This window comes from Sycon ciliatum, chromosome 4, assembly GCF_964019385.1.
Source record: "Sycon ciliatum chromosome 4, ocSycCili1.1, whole genome shotgun sequence".
NCBI lineage: Eukaryota > Metazoa > Porifera > Calcarea > Leucosolenida > Sycettidae > Sycon > Sycon ciliatum.
Window position 1 is genome coordinate 21780662 of NC_088646.1, and position 17217 is coordinate 21797878.

Consider the following 17217-nt stretch of genomic DNA (forward strand, 5'->3'; position numbering starts at 1 on the left):
GACACGACATTGAAACCCATGTGTGGCAAGCCAATGGACATCATTCTCGAAGATGATGCGAAACCTCACCGAGTCTACACAGCTCGTCCTATCGCACATGCCTACCGTGAGCAGGTGAAAACCCAGCTCGACAATATGGTTGAGGAAGGCATCATCGAGACAGTGTCAGAGCCGTGCGACTGGTGCCACCCCATTGTTGTAGTCGACAAGAAGAATTCTAGTGAGAAACGTCTGACTGTGGACCTTCAGTCTCTCAACCGACAAGTGAAGCGTCCCACCCACCCCATGCAGAACGCACGTGATGCTCTCTCTGGCATCGGCACAGCCCGGTGGTTCACCAAGTTTGACGCCCGTCATGGCTATTGGCAGGTGCCCCTGTCTGAGTCTGCCAAGTCTCTCACTACGTTCATCACGCCGTGGGGTAGATACCGATTCTGCCGGAATCCACAAGGTCTTGTGTCCGCCGGCGATGAGTACAACCGCCGCACCGACGCAGCTTTCGACCGTTTGACCCATCTCATCAAGGTGGTGGACGACGGCCTCGTTCACGATGAGTCATTCTCGGACCATGTCGCTCACGTCCGTGCCGTTCTGACCCGTGCACGCGAACACGGAATTACTCTCAGTCAAAAGAAGTTTGTCTTCGCCGCTGCTGAAGTCGAATTCTGTGGGTTTCATGTGTCGTCCAACGGATACACCGTGCCAGCTGACAAGACATCCGCTCTTCAGCACTTCAACCTACCCACCAATCGTACCGACCTCCGTTCCTTCCTCGGTCTGGTGAATCAGTGTGGAGAATTCACCCCACGGATATCCGAGCTCGCAGCTCCGCTACGTCCGTTATTGAAGACCACGAATGAGTTCATGTGGGATGATGTCCACACCGCGGCTTTCAACGCCACAAAGTCTGAACTGATATCGCCGCCGACTCTCTCGTACTACCGTGCTGGTGACGACCTTCGGCTAGAGACCGACGCCTCTGCCCTGAACGGACTTGGGTTCGTGTTATGGCAACGCCAAGATATCCAGTGGCGCATGCTGCAGTGTGGCAGCCGCTTTCTCACCGACGCAGAGACACGTTATGCCGTCATAGAACTGGAGTTACTTGCTGTGGTTTGGGCTGTCCACAAGTGCTCCCTCTTTCTGTCCGGCAGCCGATTCGATTTGTTCACTGACCACCGTTCATTGGTCCCGATTCTGAACAAGTACACCCTGGATCAGATAGAAAATCCACGTCTGCTACGCCTCGCACTGAAACTCCGGTCGTTTCAACTCGTCGCGCACTGGCGCAAGGGCAAAGAGAATGCGTTTGCTGATGCACTGTCCCGTAACCCGGTCGACAAGCCGACCAGTGAGGAAGAATTCGGTGAAAGCTCAACGCTCTCAGCACCAGCCATCAGAGCATGTCTCCGCCAGGACGAGGATGGCCGAATTGCAGACCTCCGGCACTGCGAGCTCTTGGACGCTGCCCGTGCCGATGATGACTATCAGGCCCTTCTCCAAGCCGTTCGTGAAGGTTTCCCTGATGATCAGCGCGCCGTCCACTCAGCTGTGAAACCGTACTTCACTATCCGCGAGCATCTTTCAGTCGACGGTGATCTTGTCCTGAAAGGCCAACGTGTTGTGGTCCCGCGTACCCTCCGCCCACGTGTGCTCCAGGATCTTCATGCCTCCCACCAAGGCCTCAACCGCACACAGCGTCGAGCTCGACAAGTCGTATACTGGCCACATTTGTCTAATGACATCGCCCAAGTCGTTCGCAGTTGCGAACAGTGTCGCTTGCACGCTCCGTCTCAGTGTAAGGAACCGATGCGTGTCACCGCTGACCGCCGTCCCACCCTGCCATTCCAGTCAACCAGTGCCGACTTATTTTCCTGTCAAGGCTGGGAATACCTGGTTTACGTCGACCGTCACACTGGCTGGCCTTGCATTGCCAAGATCGGCCGCACTGCATCTTCTGCCGATGTGATCCGTGTGTTCCGTGGCTGGTTCGCCGACGTCGGTGTCCCCAGCATCCTCACCACTGATGGTGGTCCGCAATTTTCATCACGTCGCTTTGCTGAATTTTGCACCCGATGGCAAGTTCAGCACTCCACGTCTTCACCTCATTATCCTCAATCTAATGGCCATGCCGAAGCCGCCGTGAAAGCGATGAAATCACTTGTGTTGAAGACCACGTCCGACGGTAACTTGGACGTCGATGAGTTCAGACGCGCATTGTTAGAATGGCGCAACACCCCCCGAGAAAATGGTCAGAGCCCAGCCCAAGCACTGTTTGGTCGACCATTGTCCTCCTTTGTGACAGCTCATCATCTCAGCTTTGCTCCTGATTGGCAAGCCAAAGCCACCGATGTTGACAAGCGCTCTGCCGCTCAGTCTGCCACCCAAGAACAGCATTATGATGAGTCTGCCCGATCACTGTCCCCACTTCGCATTGGCATGCGGGTTGACATCCAAGATCCGCGCACCAAACTCTGGCGCACCACCGGCGTGGTCGTCGCCATTGGTCGCAACCGGGACTATATGGTGAAGTTACCCAGCGGCCGTGTTTACTGGCGCAACCGTCGTCTTCTCAAGCCTGCCCCTGCCGTAGCCCCTCCCGCTCCGCCTGCAGACACCTCCCCGGCTGAGCCCGCAGCACCGCAGCAGCCTTGTGTGCAGCAGCCTCGTCGTAGCCAACGGTCTCGCCAGGCACCAGAGCGTTTGAACATTTCGTCCACAGCATCTAAGTCCTATGCTTGACTCTACATACCTGTACCTCACACTCTTGCTACAAGTAGTTGGTATTGGTATCACGCTTCATTAGTGTTTACTTTCTTTTCTGTCACTTCTGTTTTTTCCTTCTCATTTATGTGAGATAAACAGCTCCGATTTTCCGCTTGTTTATCTCAGAAGGGGCGTGTGGTGTACCCGTGTACATCGTACATATTTGCACTCTCATGTTTCTTATTGTGCTACTGCATCTCCTTGCATGGACGTGCGTACAACCTTACAGCATACTACTCATACTATGCATGCATGTGTGTACTCCGTGCCCATAATCGACAGTGCATGTCTCTTGTTGCTGGTCAGTCTTTCCTTGGTAGTTTCCTGACGAGTCGTCCTCTCTCAGTCCTTCGTTGCATTATTCTATTTCAATATAACTAATCATCACATAGACTTGATGATACCACAGTAGGTACGTGATGGACAGGTCACATGACCTTTTTTGTAGCACCATGAAACATTTGCAGACAAATAGAAGAGTTTATCATGAAAAAGCTCTAAAGGTAATCATGGGACATGAGCTTGTGGCAAAGACAAAGTCACCAAGCTACAACTCTCTTCTCGGGTAACTACTAACTACCAGTATTCTAACTTACTCTTGTTCCTCGAAGCCAAGCGGCACAGCTTCCAGGAATATCCTGCAAAGGACAGACAACGACCACCAATGAGTGACGTGATATAGATAAGATTGCATGCATAGCATGCCTGGCTAAAGACCGACAATGTATGAGTACAGTGTACTATTGTAGTATCCCTGCCTGGCTAATACGGAAGTAATACGGAACTTTACCTGATGTTTATTTAGTGTATTTCCGTATGTAAGCGTATGTGGTCTGTTGCATAAAAGCTGCTTGCCATTTCGGTTATCATTAGATTTTATAGCAACGACAAAGCCGAGAAGAAGGAGTATTCAACCTCCAGGTGTGCACCGGAGAGAAAGTTCTATGTATTTGCCGCTTCTTCTTTTACTTGTGATATATCCCAGGCGTGTACCTGAGAGAAGAATAAAAGCTAACTCGTGTTGATTGCACCCTGCCTCCACTCGGCTACCATTACATTGGTGGCAGCGGTGGGATTCGAATCTGGCAAAGTTAACTTTAACCACCGCTGCCACCAATGTAATGGTAGCCGAATGGAGTAAAAGAAGAAGCGGCAAATAAATATTAAGTAGAACTTTCTCTCCGGTGCACACCTGGAGGTGGAATACTCCTTCTTCTCGGCTTTGTCGTTGTGTAATTACGTTGACCAGAGGACAGTGTCTTACTTGCATAGGCGATGGGATGTTCTGCACCATCGGGGCCGATTTGCGAAAGGACCGCACCACTGGCATGATCACTAGCATCTGTATCCAGAATGAAGGACTTATTGGCATCAGGATAGGCAAGGACGGGTGCTGAGCTGAGGTGTTGGCGGAGCTGATCGAAGGCATTCTGTGCCGCGGGTGGCCAGGCGAATGTTGAGTGCTTCCTTGTTAGCGCATGCAGAGGTGTCGCAATCTTAGCAAAGTCATGGATGAATCTCCTGTAGTATGACGCAAAGCCGAGGAACTGGCGCACACCCGTGATGGACGTAGGTTGCTTCCAGGTGGAAACAGCCTTAACTTTGGCGGGATCAGGGCGAACACCATCAGCAGAGAACACATGACCATGATATCCAACAGATGAGTTGACTAGAGAGCATTTAGACGGCTTCACTTTGAGGCGAGCCTCACGGAGACGGTCGAGGACAGAACGTAACCGAGGTGTTCCTTGAACGTCCTTGAGAAGACAATGATATCATCCAGATATACAAGACACGTGGATGGAATAAGATCTCCCAGAACAGCATTCATCAGGCGCTGAAACGTAGCAGGTGCATTGCATAAGCCGAAAGGCATGCAGGTCCACTCATAGAAGCCAAATGGAGTGACGAAGGCAGACTTACGCCGGGCATCTTTATCCATGCCGACTTGCCAGTAGCCAGAAGCGAGGTCAATAGTTGTGCAGCTCCGTGCGACGAATCAAGATGAGAATCATGTGTCTTGCCTTCCTGGGCTTGGCCCTGCTTCTTAGCCTACAGCGCAGCTCACGAGAGCGAAGGATCAATAATTTACTTAGTACCTAGACGAATACAATGGATTTCGTTTGTAACCGGAACGCAAACTGGCTGTACGTTGTTGTCCGGTTACAGGGACCTCGACCGTACCAGGAGGATGCGACGGTAGCGCATTTGGACATCCTAATACCGGACTCCCCTGCTTCTCTCATCACGTTTGGTGTGTTTGACGGGCATGGAGGGGCAGCCGTGTCGCGAATACTGTCGCGAGATGTTCCTGTCAGGGTGTGCGACAGACTATCCCGACATGGGTTAAATCAGATGGGCCATAGCCTACGAGAGGCATTTCACGACTCAGACGATTGCCTGCAGCAGAGACATTTTGATAAATGGAGGACGCAAGGCAGCACTGGTTGTTTCGCTGCTTCAATGGGTGACCAACTTGTGGTGGCCAACAGTGGCGACTCTCGGGCTATCATGAGTGTCAATGGTCAAACACACCCCCTGTCCCACGATCAGAAGGTGGACACCCCAGCCGAAAAAGCACGGATGGACCAGTTGGGAGCAAAGTATCACGTGAAGAAAGGCGCAAACAACACGCAATGCAGTTACGTTGTGTCTCCAGAAGCTAACAGTAACTATAGAGTGAACGTTGCACGTGAATTCGGTGATGGGCGATTCAAGCCGGGGCCGCATCGCAACCAATATATAATTCCAGTGCAACCCGAGATCACAACGGGTCTGGTGAATCCAGACGTCGAATTTATTGTCCTGGCTGCCGTCTACCTCCCTCCGCACTAGCCAAGCTGTGGATCCCTCGATTTCTCTAGTGATGAAGTGGGTGACGTCACAGCAACGACCACCCAAGGGATCAGTTGAGTTAGCTGCTGTTCATCCTGATGTGCACCAACTCTGGACGCAGTTCAATCGTCTCATTGTCCAAGATGGTGTTCTCTACCGAAGGTATGAGTCTACTGATGATCTGTCCTCGTATCTTCAATTGGTCCTGCCTGCGTCACAACGTCCTACTGTTGTCAGATCACTGCATGCCGGTATTGGATCTGGCCATCTTGGCGTCACCCGCACCATCGACAAGGCCCGTGCATGGTTCTACTGGCCCCACATGGCTGCTGACATCGAACAGTGTGTTAGAACCTGCCCGGAGTGCCAAAAAACGGAAAGCACCTCAGCCCAAACCGAAAGCACCTCTGCAATCGCAAACATCATCCTATCCAAGTCAGCGTGTCGCCATGGACATCATGGGCCCCCTTCCATCACTGATCGAGGGAATCGGTACGTATTAGTCATAATGGATTACTTCTCCAAGTGGGTCGAGGTTTTCCCCATGCCCAACATGCTCGCCTCTACTGTCGCCGGTTTGTTCTTCAATGGTTGGATCTGTCAATATGGTGCACCTGCTGCCTTGCACACTGATCAAGGTTCCCAGTTTGAGAGTCGCTTGTTTCGAAGCCTGTGCACTATGCTTGATATCACCAAGACCAGAACCACACCCTACCACTCACAAAGTGATGGCATGGTTGAAAGATTCAACCGGGCACTAGAAGCTATGATTGCAACATCCATCTCTGATCACCGAGACTGGGACTTGCATCTCCAACCCACGGCGCTAGCATACCGCACTAGTGTACATGCATCGACTGGCTATTCTCCATTCCGCCTCCAGTTTGGTTATGAGCCGGTTCTGCCTCTCGATGTGATGTATGGTTTACCCTGTAACACACCACCACCATCTTACCCTGAATTCGTCTCTTCTATTCGTACTTCAACTGAGACTGCCTTTGAGCGTGCCCGCCAGCACGGCCTTAAATCACACCAGCACCAGAAGAAGGGTTACGATGGTATATCTCGCCCGCCACCCAAGTTCACGAAGGATCAGCTTGTTCTCCTACATTCACCCGTGGTCCCGCAGAATGAATCCCCCAAGTTTCACCGATTCTGGACAGGACCATATGTCATCCAGAAGGTGATCGATGATGTCACAGTCCGCATTCGTTCGTTGTCGGATCACCAGAGGCTTTCAATTGTTCATGTAAATCGCCTGAAGCCATATCATCAAGTAACCGACGTACGTCCTGCAACACCACTGACATACAATCCCGAGATACACACCACCCCAGCACACCCACCACTACCTCAACTCCAACCACCCGCTCCGCCGCCTCCTGCACCTCCGTACAACCTCCGGCCACGACAGAACATTCATCCACCTGCCTACTTTTGAAAATCACGAGGGCATGATTATCTGTAGGAAGGGAGGGTGTAGTATCCCTGCCTGGCTAATACGGAAGTAATACGGAACTTTACCTGATGTATATAATGGTGTATCTCCGTATGTAAGCGTATGTGGTCTGTTGCATAAAAGCTGCTTGCCATTTCGGTTTTCATTAGATTTTATAGCAACGACAAAGCCAAGAAGAAGGAGTATTCAACCTCCAGGTGTGCACCGGAGAGAAAGTTCTATTTATTTGCCGCTTCTTCTTTTACTTATAATATATCCCAGGTGTGTACCTGAGAGAAGAAGAATAAAAGCTAACTCGTGTTGATTGCACCGCGCCTCCACTCGGCTACCATTACACTATGAACACTAGATGGTTGGACACACACTAATAGCTATAGTGTCAGTATTCGGTAGGAGACCGAACCTGAATATAGTCACGAAAAAGAAAGGCCTACAAAGTACTTAAATAAATTGGTGTGTGGTGTGTACGTACCGAGGACCAATAGTGGATACTGCTGCTGCAACAGCGGCTTGCAGCTGCCTTTTGTACGGGAAGTTTGGAATGCCGTAGTGGTCACAGAGTGAGCGGATGCCCTGTACACAAGCAAAGACAGGCAGGGAGAAGAACGCTTGGCAACGTAGGTACAAAGATACAAAGCAGTGGCATAAATACACACAACTGGACTCAGCTGCAGGAGCTAGCATAAGCAAAAACAAGTGCACTTTTAAAGCAGTCAAAGGAACACTTGAACTCTTCCCCGGCGACAAAAACTAACTAACTTGAGTGGAACGTTTGCGCAGATGGAACACAACATAGATCACAGACACATGACATACCTTGGCCATGACTGAGTGAAGTTCTTTGCCCAAAACCTGCAGGAAGTACAGAAGAGGACAACACAGTCACTACAAATCTGCAAGTACTCACTATCATCATGAGGTGCAAACATTTAGCAGGAAGACTGAGACAACCCTTGCTAGGAAATTTATTGTTTCGTGAAAATGGAAAAAAGTGCATTGTGTGCTATTGTTTTGATCCCAAATATGACTCGTAGAACATGTATGTTCAGCACTACTTTTGGGAGAACAAAAGATAGCATACAGTGCAATGTACATGTACTCGGAAAGATCTGATGGGCAAAGCAAGTCAGGAAATCAAGGCGATACTGAAGCATACCTCAAAGGCCACGCCGAGAACTTGCAACGTTAGGTCCCATGCGGCATGGTAGCGATGCTGCAGACCGGCTTCAAAGCACCTATGGCAGCAGCAGCAGCAGCGATGGACACAAAGCAACAAGTGCAAAGCACACAGGTACTCGTATGGACAACGGCAAAGACACGGCTAAAGGCACATGTCACAACAGTCAGCGGTTTGTTGAAAATACTATTGAAGCACAAGCAGTAAAGTCCACGAGACAAAGGGATGCTGGAACATCAGTACATGGCAACATGTCAACAAAAGTCACATGAACTGGAGAAGGTTGAGACACGCTCGGCGAAGCAAGCTACTAGTGATAGGATACATACTTGAAGAGACGATGCGCCTGGGTTGCAGTGCCAGCTGGCGCTGTGCTGAGGTGTGATGCCATGACGGGGACACATACTGACGCAGACTGCCGCAAAAGCAGCTGCAAGGACACATTGAGAAGAGAAGAACTGTACTGAGAAATCAAAGGTGTTGTGTTACGGTTGGCTCAACAAGGACTGATCCACACACCACAGGAGCAAGAGTACTAGTAGATCGGAGTGAACCTTCAGAACACTATCACAAGCATTATTGACTGGCACCCACATATACAGTCAACTTTGCGTATAACGACACTCGGCCGGGCATCAGAAAAATGTCCTTATTCGCGAAGTGTCGTTACACCCAAAGCTTCATTATATGTATACAGGTAGTATGGACTTTGCTCTGGACATGGAAAGTCTGTCGTTATTTGCGAATTGTCGTTATGTCCACAGTCGTTATTAGCGAAGTTGACTGTAGAATAATAAAAAGATTTCACAAGTGCAAGAAGCCCGGCATCATTGAATAGCCACCTCGCCGGGCAGTGTAAGGGGCATCTACGGGACACACACACACACACCACTGTTAGATTCAATGGAACACAGCAAAGAGCTTCCACGTGACCACTAGAAAGTACTGAAAGAAACATGAGGCAAAGGTCGATACACCAGCCCAAACCAACCACTACCCGTACTTACCACAAGGAATTCAGCAGCACCTTGGCGCACCAAGTTCTTTTCTGACAGCAAGAACTGGTATGCGGCAACACAAACGCGCTGCAAGTGACTCGTACAAAGTCTGGCATCCAACCTGGAGCACACAAACACGGATGACGTTGATTGCTCACATCACTCAGGCAGGATTCTAACACTCACTGTAGGTTTTCAAGGCTTCAGGAACACAAAACTCTCCGCCACCCATCTTCCTCAAGTCGTTCACACTGCAATACATGTACTGCATGTGGCTCAAAGTGATGGTACATACGTGTTCGGCTTCATCGTATACTGCATAATGTTTAATAGTGGGCACTGGGCATCATTGCTCTGAGTCAATCGTTCAATGTGGGTGATCTTGAGGTACAGTCTAGCTTTATGCCCTAATTACTGTTACACTGACTGTGCATGTGCAGACTCATTCGGTCTGTGTTTGTGCTACGTACCCGTCGCTACTAGGGGTTACCATAGAGAATGTGTCTACCCCGTGTTCACTACTTCACAATACAGCGCTAGCAAATACTAGTACACAACGGTATACGTGTGGTCGTGTACAGCCAGCTATAGCCTCCCACTTACTGTGCAAGACTGGAATGAGCGGCTTGCATGACGGCCAGCCACGCCAGACACGGCTGCACATCATTCACATGCGGCTGATACTCATACAGAGACTGTAGTACAACAGGACAAAGAATGCAACAGCAGCCAATCTTGGTCAGCCAGCAGCTCACTAGCATGATTATGTATTACACTGTACCACATAAATCACCAAACGAAACATTATACAATGTAAAGTCGGAGGCTAAACCGCACGAACTGCAAGTCACAGCTCCTTACCAGAAAAGACACACCAAACAGCATGTAGAGTGTCAGTGAGACCACATGACTATGTTGTCTGCACAGAATGTGCCTATTCCCACAGAAACAGTTGAAGAAAAATAAAAAAGGATCAAGGAGTCCAAACAGTTGAAGTACTGTATTTCCTCGATTATAAGTCGCAGCCCATTCTCACGTCCGAACCAAATCGTCTCAATGCATTCACATAAGTAAGAAGTCACAGTCGATTGTAAGTCGCACCCCCTTCTTTGCCCTTGAAGTTTAAAAGTTTAATGTAAAAAGGTGCGACTTACAATCGGGGAAATACGGTATACAAACATGCATAATTCTAGGGCATTTCCGTACTATTCGGCACTGTTCGTACTGGACGGGATATACTGAACGGGATACTTCTCTTCTACTATGCACATTAAATGTATACTCTGGGATACACGGGCATGTGAGCATACACCTATCAATTGGCAAGGGTGCATATTGCTGGGGGCAGTTTGTCCCTTACCGTGATGAGCTGGCCGTTCAGCTGAGCAGAAAGGGTCGCAGCCTTCGGCGAGCACGCAAACAGTCCATGCAGGGTGTGCATAGATTGGGATGTCATGATCTGCATTAATAGTGCAAACAGTCAACGAAACAATAGATATACAGTAACACGTCACAACACTTTGACTCATGAACAGTTGAATAGTGTGCATGTGATGCAATCAAAGCATGCACCACCGCTTCCATGGCAGCTTTGCCAACGGAGTAGAAGGAAACAATGATCCCACCATTTTCAAAATTTACCGACGTTCGTTCCAGAGGAGATTGTCCAGTACAGATGGAAATAAGTTCAAATAACCCATACTACGAGTGACGGAGTCACAAGTTTGAAAGCAAAATGTGTTGGCACTACTTTTTATACTACACAAGGACTCACCGCATCTCCCACTGTCATGAGACGCAGGATATGTTCACACAAACTCTTGACACTCTGAAAACAAAAACAAAAGAGAGAACAATACCAAGTTCTGAGATCCTCCAAAACAGACAACAATTGTATCGAAAAATACCGACACGCACGCACATATACACAAACATAATCACATACACGCACACGAAACAGTTCTGTCCGCAGATTGAGTATACGTACAATCACGTACTAGCATACACACACATACACACACATACACACACACACACACACACACACATAAATGTACGCGCGCGCGCGCGCTCACACACACACACACACACATACAACGCAGCAAATATTCATACTTTCAGCATTTGCTAATCAGAGCGAGCGAGGATCTGCTACGACACTGCTTACCTGTATTGGTAGAAGGCCAAGGAGGTCTCGTAGAAGACGGAGAACATGAAGCGATGGTGTTGAGCCAGCTGTTCCTGCAATAACACGTGGATAATGAATGAACAGTGAATGACAACCTTCACAAAGTGTGCGCAGGAAAAAGAACATGTCCTATAACAAGCGGCCAGCACAGAACGAATGGAATCGTTACCTCATTATTTTATGTGACAGGCATTGAATTAATTGAAATGACAGTAGTAACTGGCTCTCAAGAAAGAGCCACGAAAGATCGCACATTTTCAAAGGCAGCTACTTGGGTCCAAAGAAGGTCCAGTGACAGATTCACAGCCCGAATAGGGGATTGATATACTCCTTACGATCAACGTTTCGTTGCTGACTTGTAGGCAATGGCAGTACTGGGCACTGAGCGTACGCTACTATGACACCGACCCTACTCATGACATCACATGCGCAATTGCCCCTGCCCCCCCCCCCCCCCCCCCCCAACACACAGGCACACACACACAGACATGCTGCCACATATGCATACCTCTCGAGTCTTCTAAGACTTGTGAGCAGAATTTGGCCAGAGACGAGCAGCCAGGGTGGAAGGGTGGCTGGGTGGTACCGGCAAACTCATTCTTCATAATCTTGACCACCCACTCCTGTGCACCCTTGCGTACCTACGCACACAGGATGACATTGATAGAACCAAGAGCAAAATACAATGTGTACTCAATTGAGCCAGCGGGGTGGCAGCATCATTTCCTACATTTCAGGCAGGTTTGCTGCATTCAGCAAATGCTGCAGACATTATAAAGGTGCACACAAAATAACTGGAAATAAATAAAGTAAACCCAAGCACCAACATGCTAGCCATGTATGCCAAACCATTTGCAAAACACCACCATCACAAGGACACTTTCGTTGAAGAATTCCTAAACCCAGACCCTTTACAATGGCCATGTCTGTCTCAACTTCTCCTCATGGTAACCGGAATGGAAGAATATTTAGTGTACCCGTACACCTGGTACACTGCAGCTTCACTGTACATGGCTGAAGGGCGATCTGCTAATCAACTAACAGAAGCTTGTTCTAAACAAGAGAGAGAATCGGTATCTTTGTACCTAAGTGATTACTAGTATTCACAATATAACAGGATATCATCGCTTCATTCAATTCAACATTTTTAAACCCAGGCATGCAGAAACACCAGAGAAATGGAATACTGGCCTCAGCATTCAAGGTAGTTGTAAATTTATAATACTACGTGCCACCCATTGTTGTTCTTGCCCGTTCAGGGACTTTAGAATTTGGTGATCTACCTACAAGCAGACAACATAATTCTCCCATAGCACCTCATCTCACATCCATCTCCCTATACAACCGCAACTGAACATTACAATCACACACTGCTTATGCGACTGGTATCTACTCAAGAGCACGGTGCATTTTCTATGAGTTAGCACATCCAGTGGCAAGAAATGCGTTCCTCGACAACATGGAAGTGTTTCACACTCAACACTGGCATTGAGCGCTAACTGAACATGTGCACAAAACAAGTGTGTGTAGCGATTGTTTACAGCTTGCCTTAGGCCGGGCATCAGCAGAATAGATGAGCAGCAGCCGAAAGACGGCCTGTGTAGAGGAGTTTGACCACACGGCGGCCTCTTGTGCTCGGAGAAGTACGCCTAAACAACGCACCACCTGTGAGAGAGAGAGAGAGAGAGAGAGAGAGAGAGAGAGAGAGAGAGAGAGAGAGAGAGAGAGAGAGAGAGAGAGAGAGAGAGAGAGAGAGAGAATGCTTTCTGTGGTATTCAGGAAAGGCGGCGCTCATGGGTGGTTCAGACTACTAGAAGCAGGAAAGACAGCAAACTGAACAAGCTGCTGCTAGCAAATAACAGAAATGGCACATGATTACCTAGACAGCACAATTCCTTACTGCTCTGTGAAATGCTGAAGATCCCGACTCGGAGTGCTGATTAGCTGCAGACATGAAGACTTGAGATGCCAGGGAGAACTTCGCCTTGATGATGTTCTCTGGCACCCTGCACACAAAGAGAGCAATCAGTCATGACAATGTCATGAGAGGAAGACACACTGGGATGCAGCATGTACCAGTGATTGCCTTATAGCAGAACCTTGCCCTGAAGGCTTCAAGCATATAGAGCTGCTAGTTGAAAAAAAGCATTCTATAATGAGCATAACTTGTCAAGCTCCCAAACAGTTTCTTCAACGCAAAAAACTGACCTACATTTCACCAAATTTCCACAGCCCATCTGGCATCACCAGGATGAAAAACTAAAGAAACGGATGACAAAAGGTACTTATGCAAGTATGGTGAGAACCAAACACTGCGAAGACTAGCACCTATGTGTGTGAATATGGGAGCCGAGGTGAACTAAGTATGTAAGCATAGACAATGTGTACCATCACTGTACTGAGCAGTAATGGCGACAGAATTACACATGTATAGTCTACACAATACAACCGTGTAGAGTCTATGCAAGAAGAAAAAAGAGGCCAGGCGTCGAAAACAGAAGACTATGCCATATATCAGTAAGACTGAAAACAGCACATGCGCACTTCACACCTTGTCTAGAAGCCTCCAGCCAGCCATCCGTGAAGCAATGTACATTAGCGATAGGTACCCGTCTGTAAACAGGCACTGTGACTGGAAGCTTCCGGACACTCCAGCCCACAAAATAAGAACTATCACGTTATGCCGTAGGCATTTGCTGGCATGCAAAGCTCTAGTTTCGCCACAAACACATCTTGGTTCAGCGGTACCACAAAGTTGAAGAACATGTCAACCACTGGTTGGCCAGTGCAAATAATAATTGAAATACAGTATAACGTTACATGTACATGGTCAGTGCATCCAGTCTATAAAGATAAGCAATACTAGTACTAGCATTGCAGAAGTACTTACTTTTCAATAATCAGGCTGAGGAGGTAAGCGATGGCAGCCACACTGTCGGAATCTGCTGTGTTCTCCAATGCAGTCATCTGAACATGAATGAAACGTAATGCGTGTTCAAAAGGGCTGGAATGTAAAGTACCGCACGGAAGTCCCTAGACAATGCAGTCCTCCTGATAGCCAATAACAAAGCATCCCAGACCAGCAAGTGCAGGAGCAATATGCAGCATGCTACTAGTATGCTGCAACAAAGCACGGCATAACAACACCTTCATCTGTGCCCAGTACAGGAGCGAACTCCGTAGAGCTCTTCACACTCACCAGTGCGGCAAAGTACTCCGTCTCGACTACCTCTCCTGTCTTGGATGACGACACAACCTGTGCAGGCCAATGATACAGACACACATGCCATCCTAAACTTCGACTAGGGTCTAGCCAAATCTTAGAAGTAGAACACAACACAGACAATCGACCAGAACACAGTTGCCTATTTACTAAGTATTCAGTATTTTGCAAGCACCACTTTCACACACATGTAGGGGAGAGTGAGCTCTTGAATAGAAAGGCATGGTAGAGCACATGATGGAAGAGCTTGCTCAATACAGGTGGAATCCTGATAATTCGAATATGGCTTAATTCGAACATACCGCTTAGTTAGAAGTTTTTCCAGGACCGATTTCTATCAATACGAGTTCCACATAAAAAATTCTGGTAATTCAAACCTCGAACTGGATATGTCCGGTTAATTCGAAGTCCCACAGATTCCACTTACATAGAAAAAGTGTGGGATTTGTGCTGATAATTCGAAGTTCACTGTACATTGTACTGGTCAGTTCAGTTTGCATGAGCAGGCTGTGCCGGTCAGTTCAGTATCTGCGAAATCTGTGTCTAAGGTCCATAGCGCAACTCTGCGTGACCATAAGAGCATTTTGACATACATATTGTGTTGTGGGTTCATGTTTGGATAATTAGAATGTCCGGATAATTAGAAGTTTTTTTCCTGGCATTTTGAGGTTCGAATTATCAGGATTCCACCTGTACAAGAAATGCGCCCAGCTAGCTACTGCTGATCCTATGTATACTATCACCGCCAGTTGTTCAGTCTAAAGCCATCACAAGCACCGCTATGATAGCTGACTAACAGTGTAGTCGAAGCAGCTTTGAAGGAATCTTGTGAATAAGTATGATAGAATTGAATAGGATCGTGCATAAAGCAAGAGGTTTCCAAGGCGAGTGCTGTGCCATATCTTACTTACCTCACTGATTGCAGCCAATACAGCACAGGCCTAAACACACACAGTGACCATACCACCGCACAGAAAACCCGAAGACACAACAGATCAGAAACAAAACTGCTATCTTCGCCTCACTGTGAGGAGAATAAACCGTGCTGAAGCTGTAAATTGGCTTGGCCTATTCGTTTCCCCGTCATTACCAACAATAATGCTCCGCCGTGATAGCCCTCCCAGCATGCCTTCAAGTTGCACTGTACATGTGTAAGCAAGCTTGCATGAGCAACTACGGAAGTTCTCAACATACAGGTACCAAGTTAAAAGTGCATGTACATGTCAGGAATGCCGCACAAACGACTAGATCAGAGCTCTCACAGATGACAACTGAGCCACACCACATGCACCACTACAAAACCTTGCTAGCGCATTACAAATGCCCTAGAATTTCCGACTGCCGAACTTCAATCCAATACGGAAAAGTATAAGAGAGAGAGAGAGAGAGAGAGAGAGAGAGAGAGAGAGAGAGAGAGAGAGAGAGAGAGAGAGAGAGAGAGAGAGAGAGAGAGATGTGTGTGTGTGTGTATGTGTTTGTGCGTGTGTGTGTGCATGTGTGCAGTGAGTGTTGTATTGTATTGTGTGCATGAGTGTGCTTCCCCTCAAGTTGGCTTATTCAGGCTTGGCTAATGCCAATGGTACAGCGGGACAAATTTGAATGTGAACATGCTGATACAGGTAAATAACTTGAGAAAGTACTACATCCTTTCTTCTGGGCGAATAGAGTTACATGCTGCTGGTTCACCTTCACAGCACACCAGCACACATACAAGTATGCTGTGGAAACGTTGAAATGTACACGTAATACTTCCACAATAGCACTGTTTTACTGGGAAAACATACCTCCCGGTGGCTTGCGTGTGGCGAATTCCACTTTTGCTGCACTTGCTCAAACACAGTGCCATCGAAAGAGCAGGACATGAGAGAGGCACACGACAATCCACCAGTTGATCTGCTATCAATAGGCTGCTCATCATCAGAGTCTGCGATGTCTTTATTGAACTGACTAAGTGCAGACACCGTTAGTGCCGACTGGGGCTGTCCCTGGTTTCCTGAAGCATGAAAGCCAGTTCTAGCAGCAGCACGGTGCTTCTTCGTCTCTGGATTACTGCTACTACTGCCACCTTTGGCCCATCTCTTGCCCTTGCCTTTCCGCGCACGGACGGAGGAAGGCATGGCTGAAAGCAGGAAACAGTCAGATAAAAGTTGGCCAATGTAGATCTGCTCTTAGGATTTCATTTCTCCTTCAGCTTTTGTCCATGAGTTGATCAACGCCAAACTGATTTTTCAAGATGAAAAACAGAACAAACGAATTTGTTAGCTACACGAAAAAATTAATATTCTCCAAAAAATATTTTCGGAGGTGCATGTGCGAAATTCATCGCCATTTTCGTCATGGTTACTATGCCCGCTGAGACACTCCGCCGAACACGTGCAGGGAAATACGAAATCACTTTCAAATCGATCTCTCTCAGAAAGAGTCAGAGTCTCTGACTGTACTCTGCATCTGTAGAGTGTGGTGTGTTGTAGGTAGATATCTATGATCGGACGGCGTTGGAAGCATAGATCATGAATTTATGGTGTGTTGAGTTCTCTGAAACACGTGCTGGACTTGTAGATGTACCAGTAC

General features: G+C 48.0%; 1 protein-coding gene across 1 annotated transcript in view; it reads right to left on the reverse strand.

Annotated features, from left to right (window-relative positions):
* LOC135815022 (RRP12-like protein) overlaps window positions 1-17047 on the reverse strand; it is a 36964-nt gene extending 19917 nt beyond the window's left edge. The window contains exons 1-17 of the mRNA XM_065328242.1: window positions 16431-17047; window positions 15558-15587; window positions 14623-14679; window positions 14314-14390; window positions 13324-13429; window positions 12972-13088; window positions 11932-12064; window positions 11403-11476; window positions 11010-11063; window positions 10596-10694; window positions 9839-9930; window positions 9245-9356; window positions 8567-8667; window positions 8217-8295; window positions 7877-7912; window positions 7533-7633; window positions 3363-3404 (exon numbers count right to left, since the gene is read on the reverse strand). Coding sequence (XP_065184314.1) covers window positions 3363-3404; window positions 7533-7633; window positions 7877-7912; window positions 8217-8295; window positions 8567-8667; window positions 9245-9356; window positions 9839-9930; window positions 10596-10694; window positions 11010-11063; window positions 11403-11476; window positions 11932-12064; window positions 12972-13088; window positions 13324-13429; window positions 14314-14390; window positions 14623-14679; window positions 15558-15587; window positions 16431-16763 — 1643 coding nt within the window. The 5' untranslated portion in view covers window positions 16764-17047. The remainder of the gene's footprint in view (window positions 1-3362; window positions 3405-7532; window positions 7634-7876; window positions 7913-8216; window positions 8296-8566; window positions 8668-9244; window positions 9357-9838; window positions 9931-10595; window positions 10695-11009; window positions 11064-11402; window positions 11477-11931; window positions 12065-12971; window positions 13089-13323; window positions 13430-14313; window positions 14391-14622; window positions 14680-15557; window positions 15588-16430) is intronic.
* Between the last annotated feature and the right edge of the window lie 170 nt (window positions 17048-17217).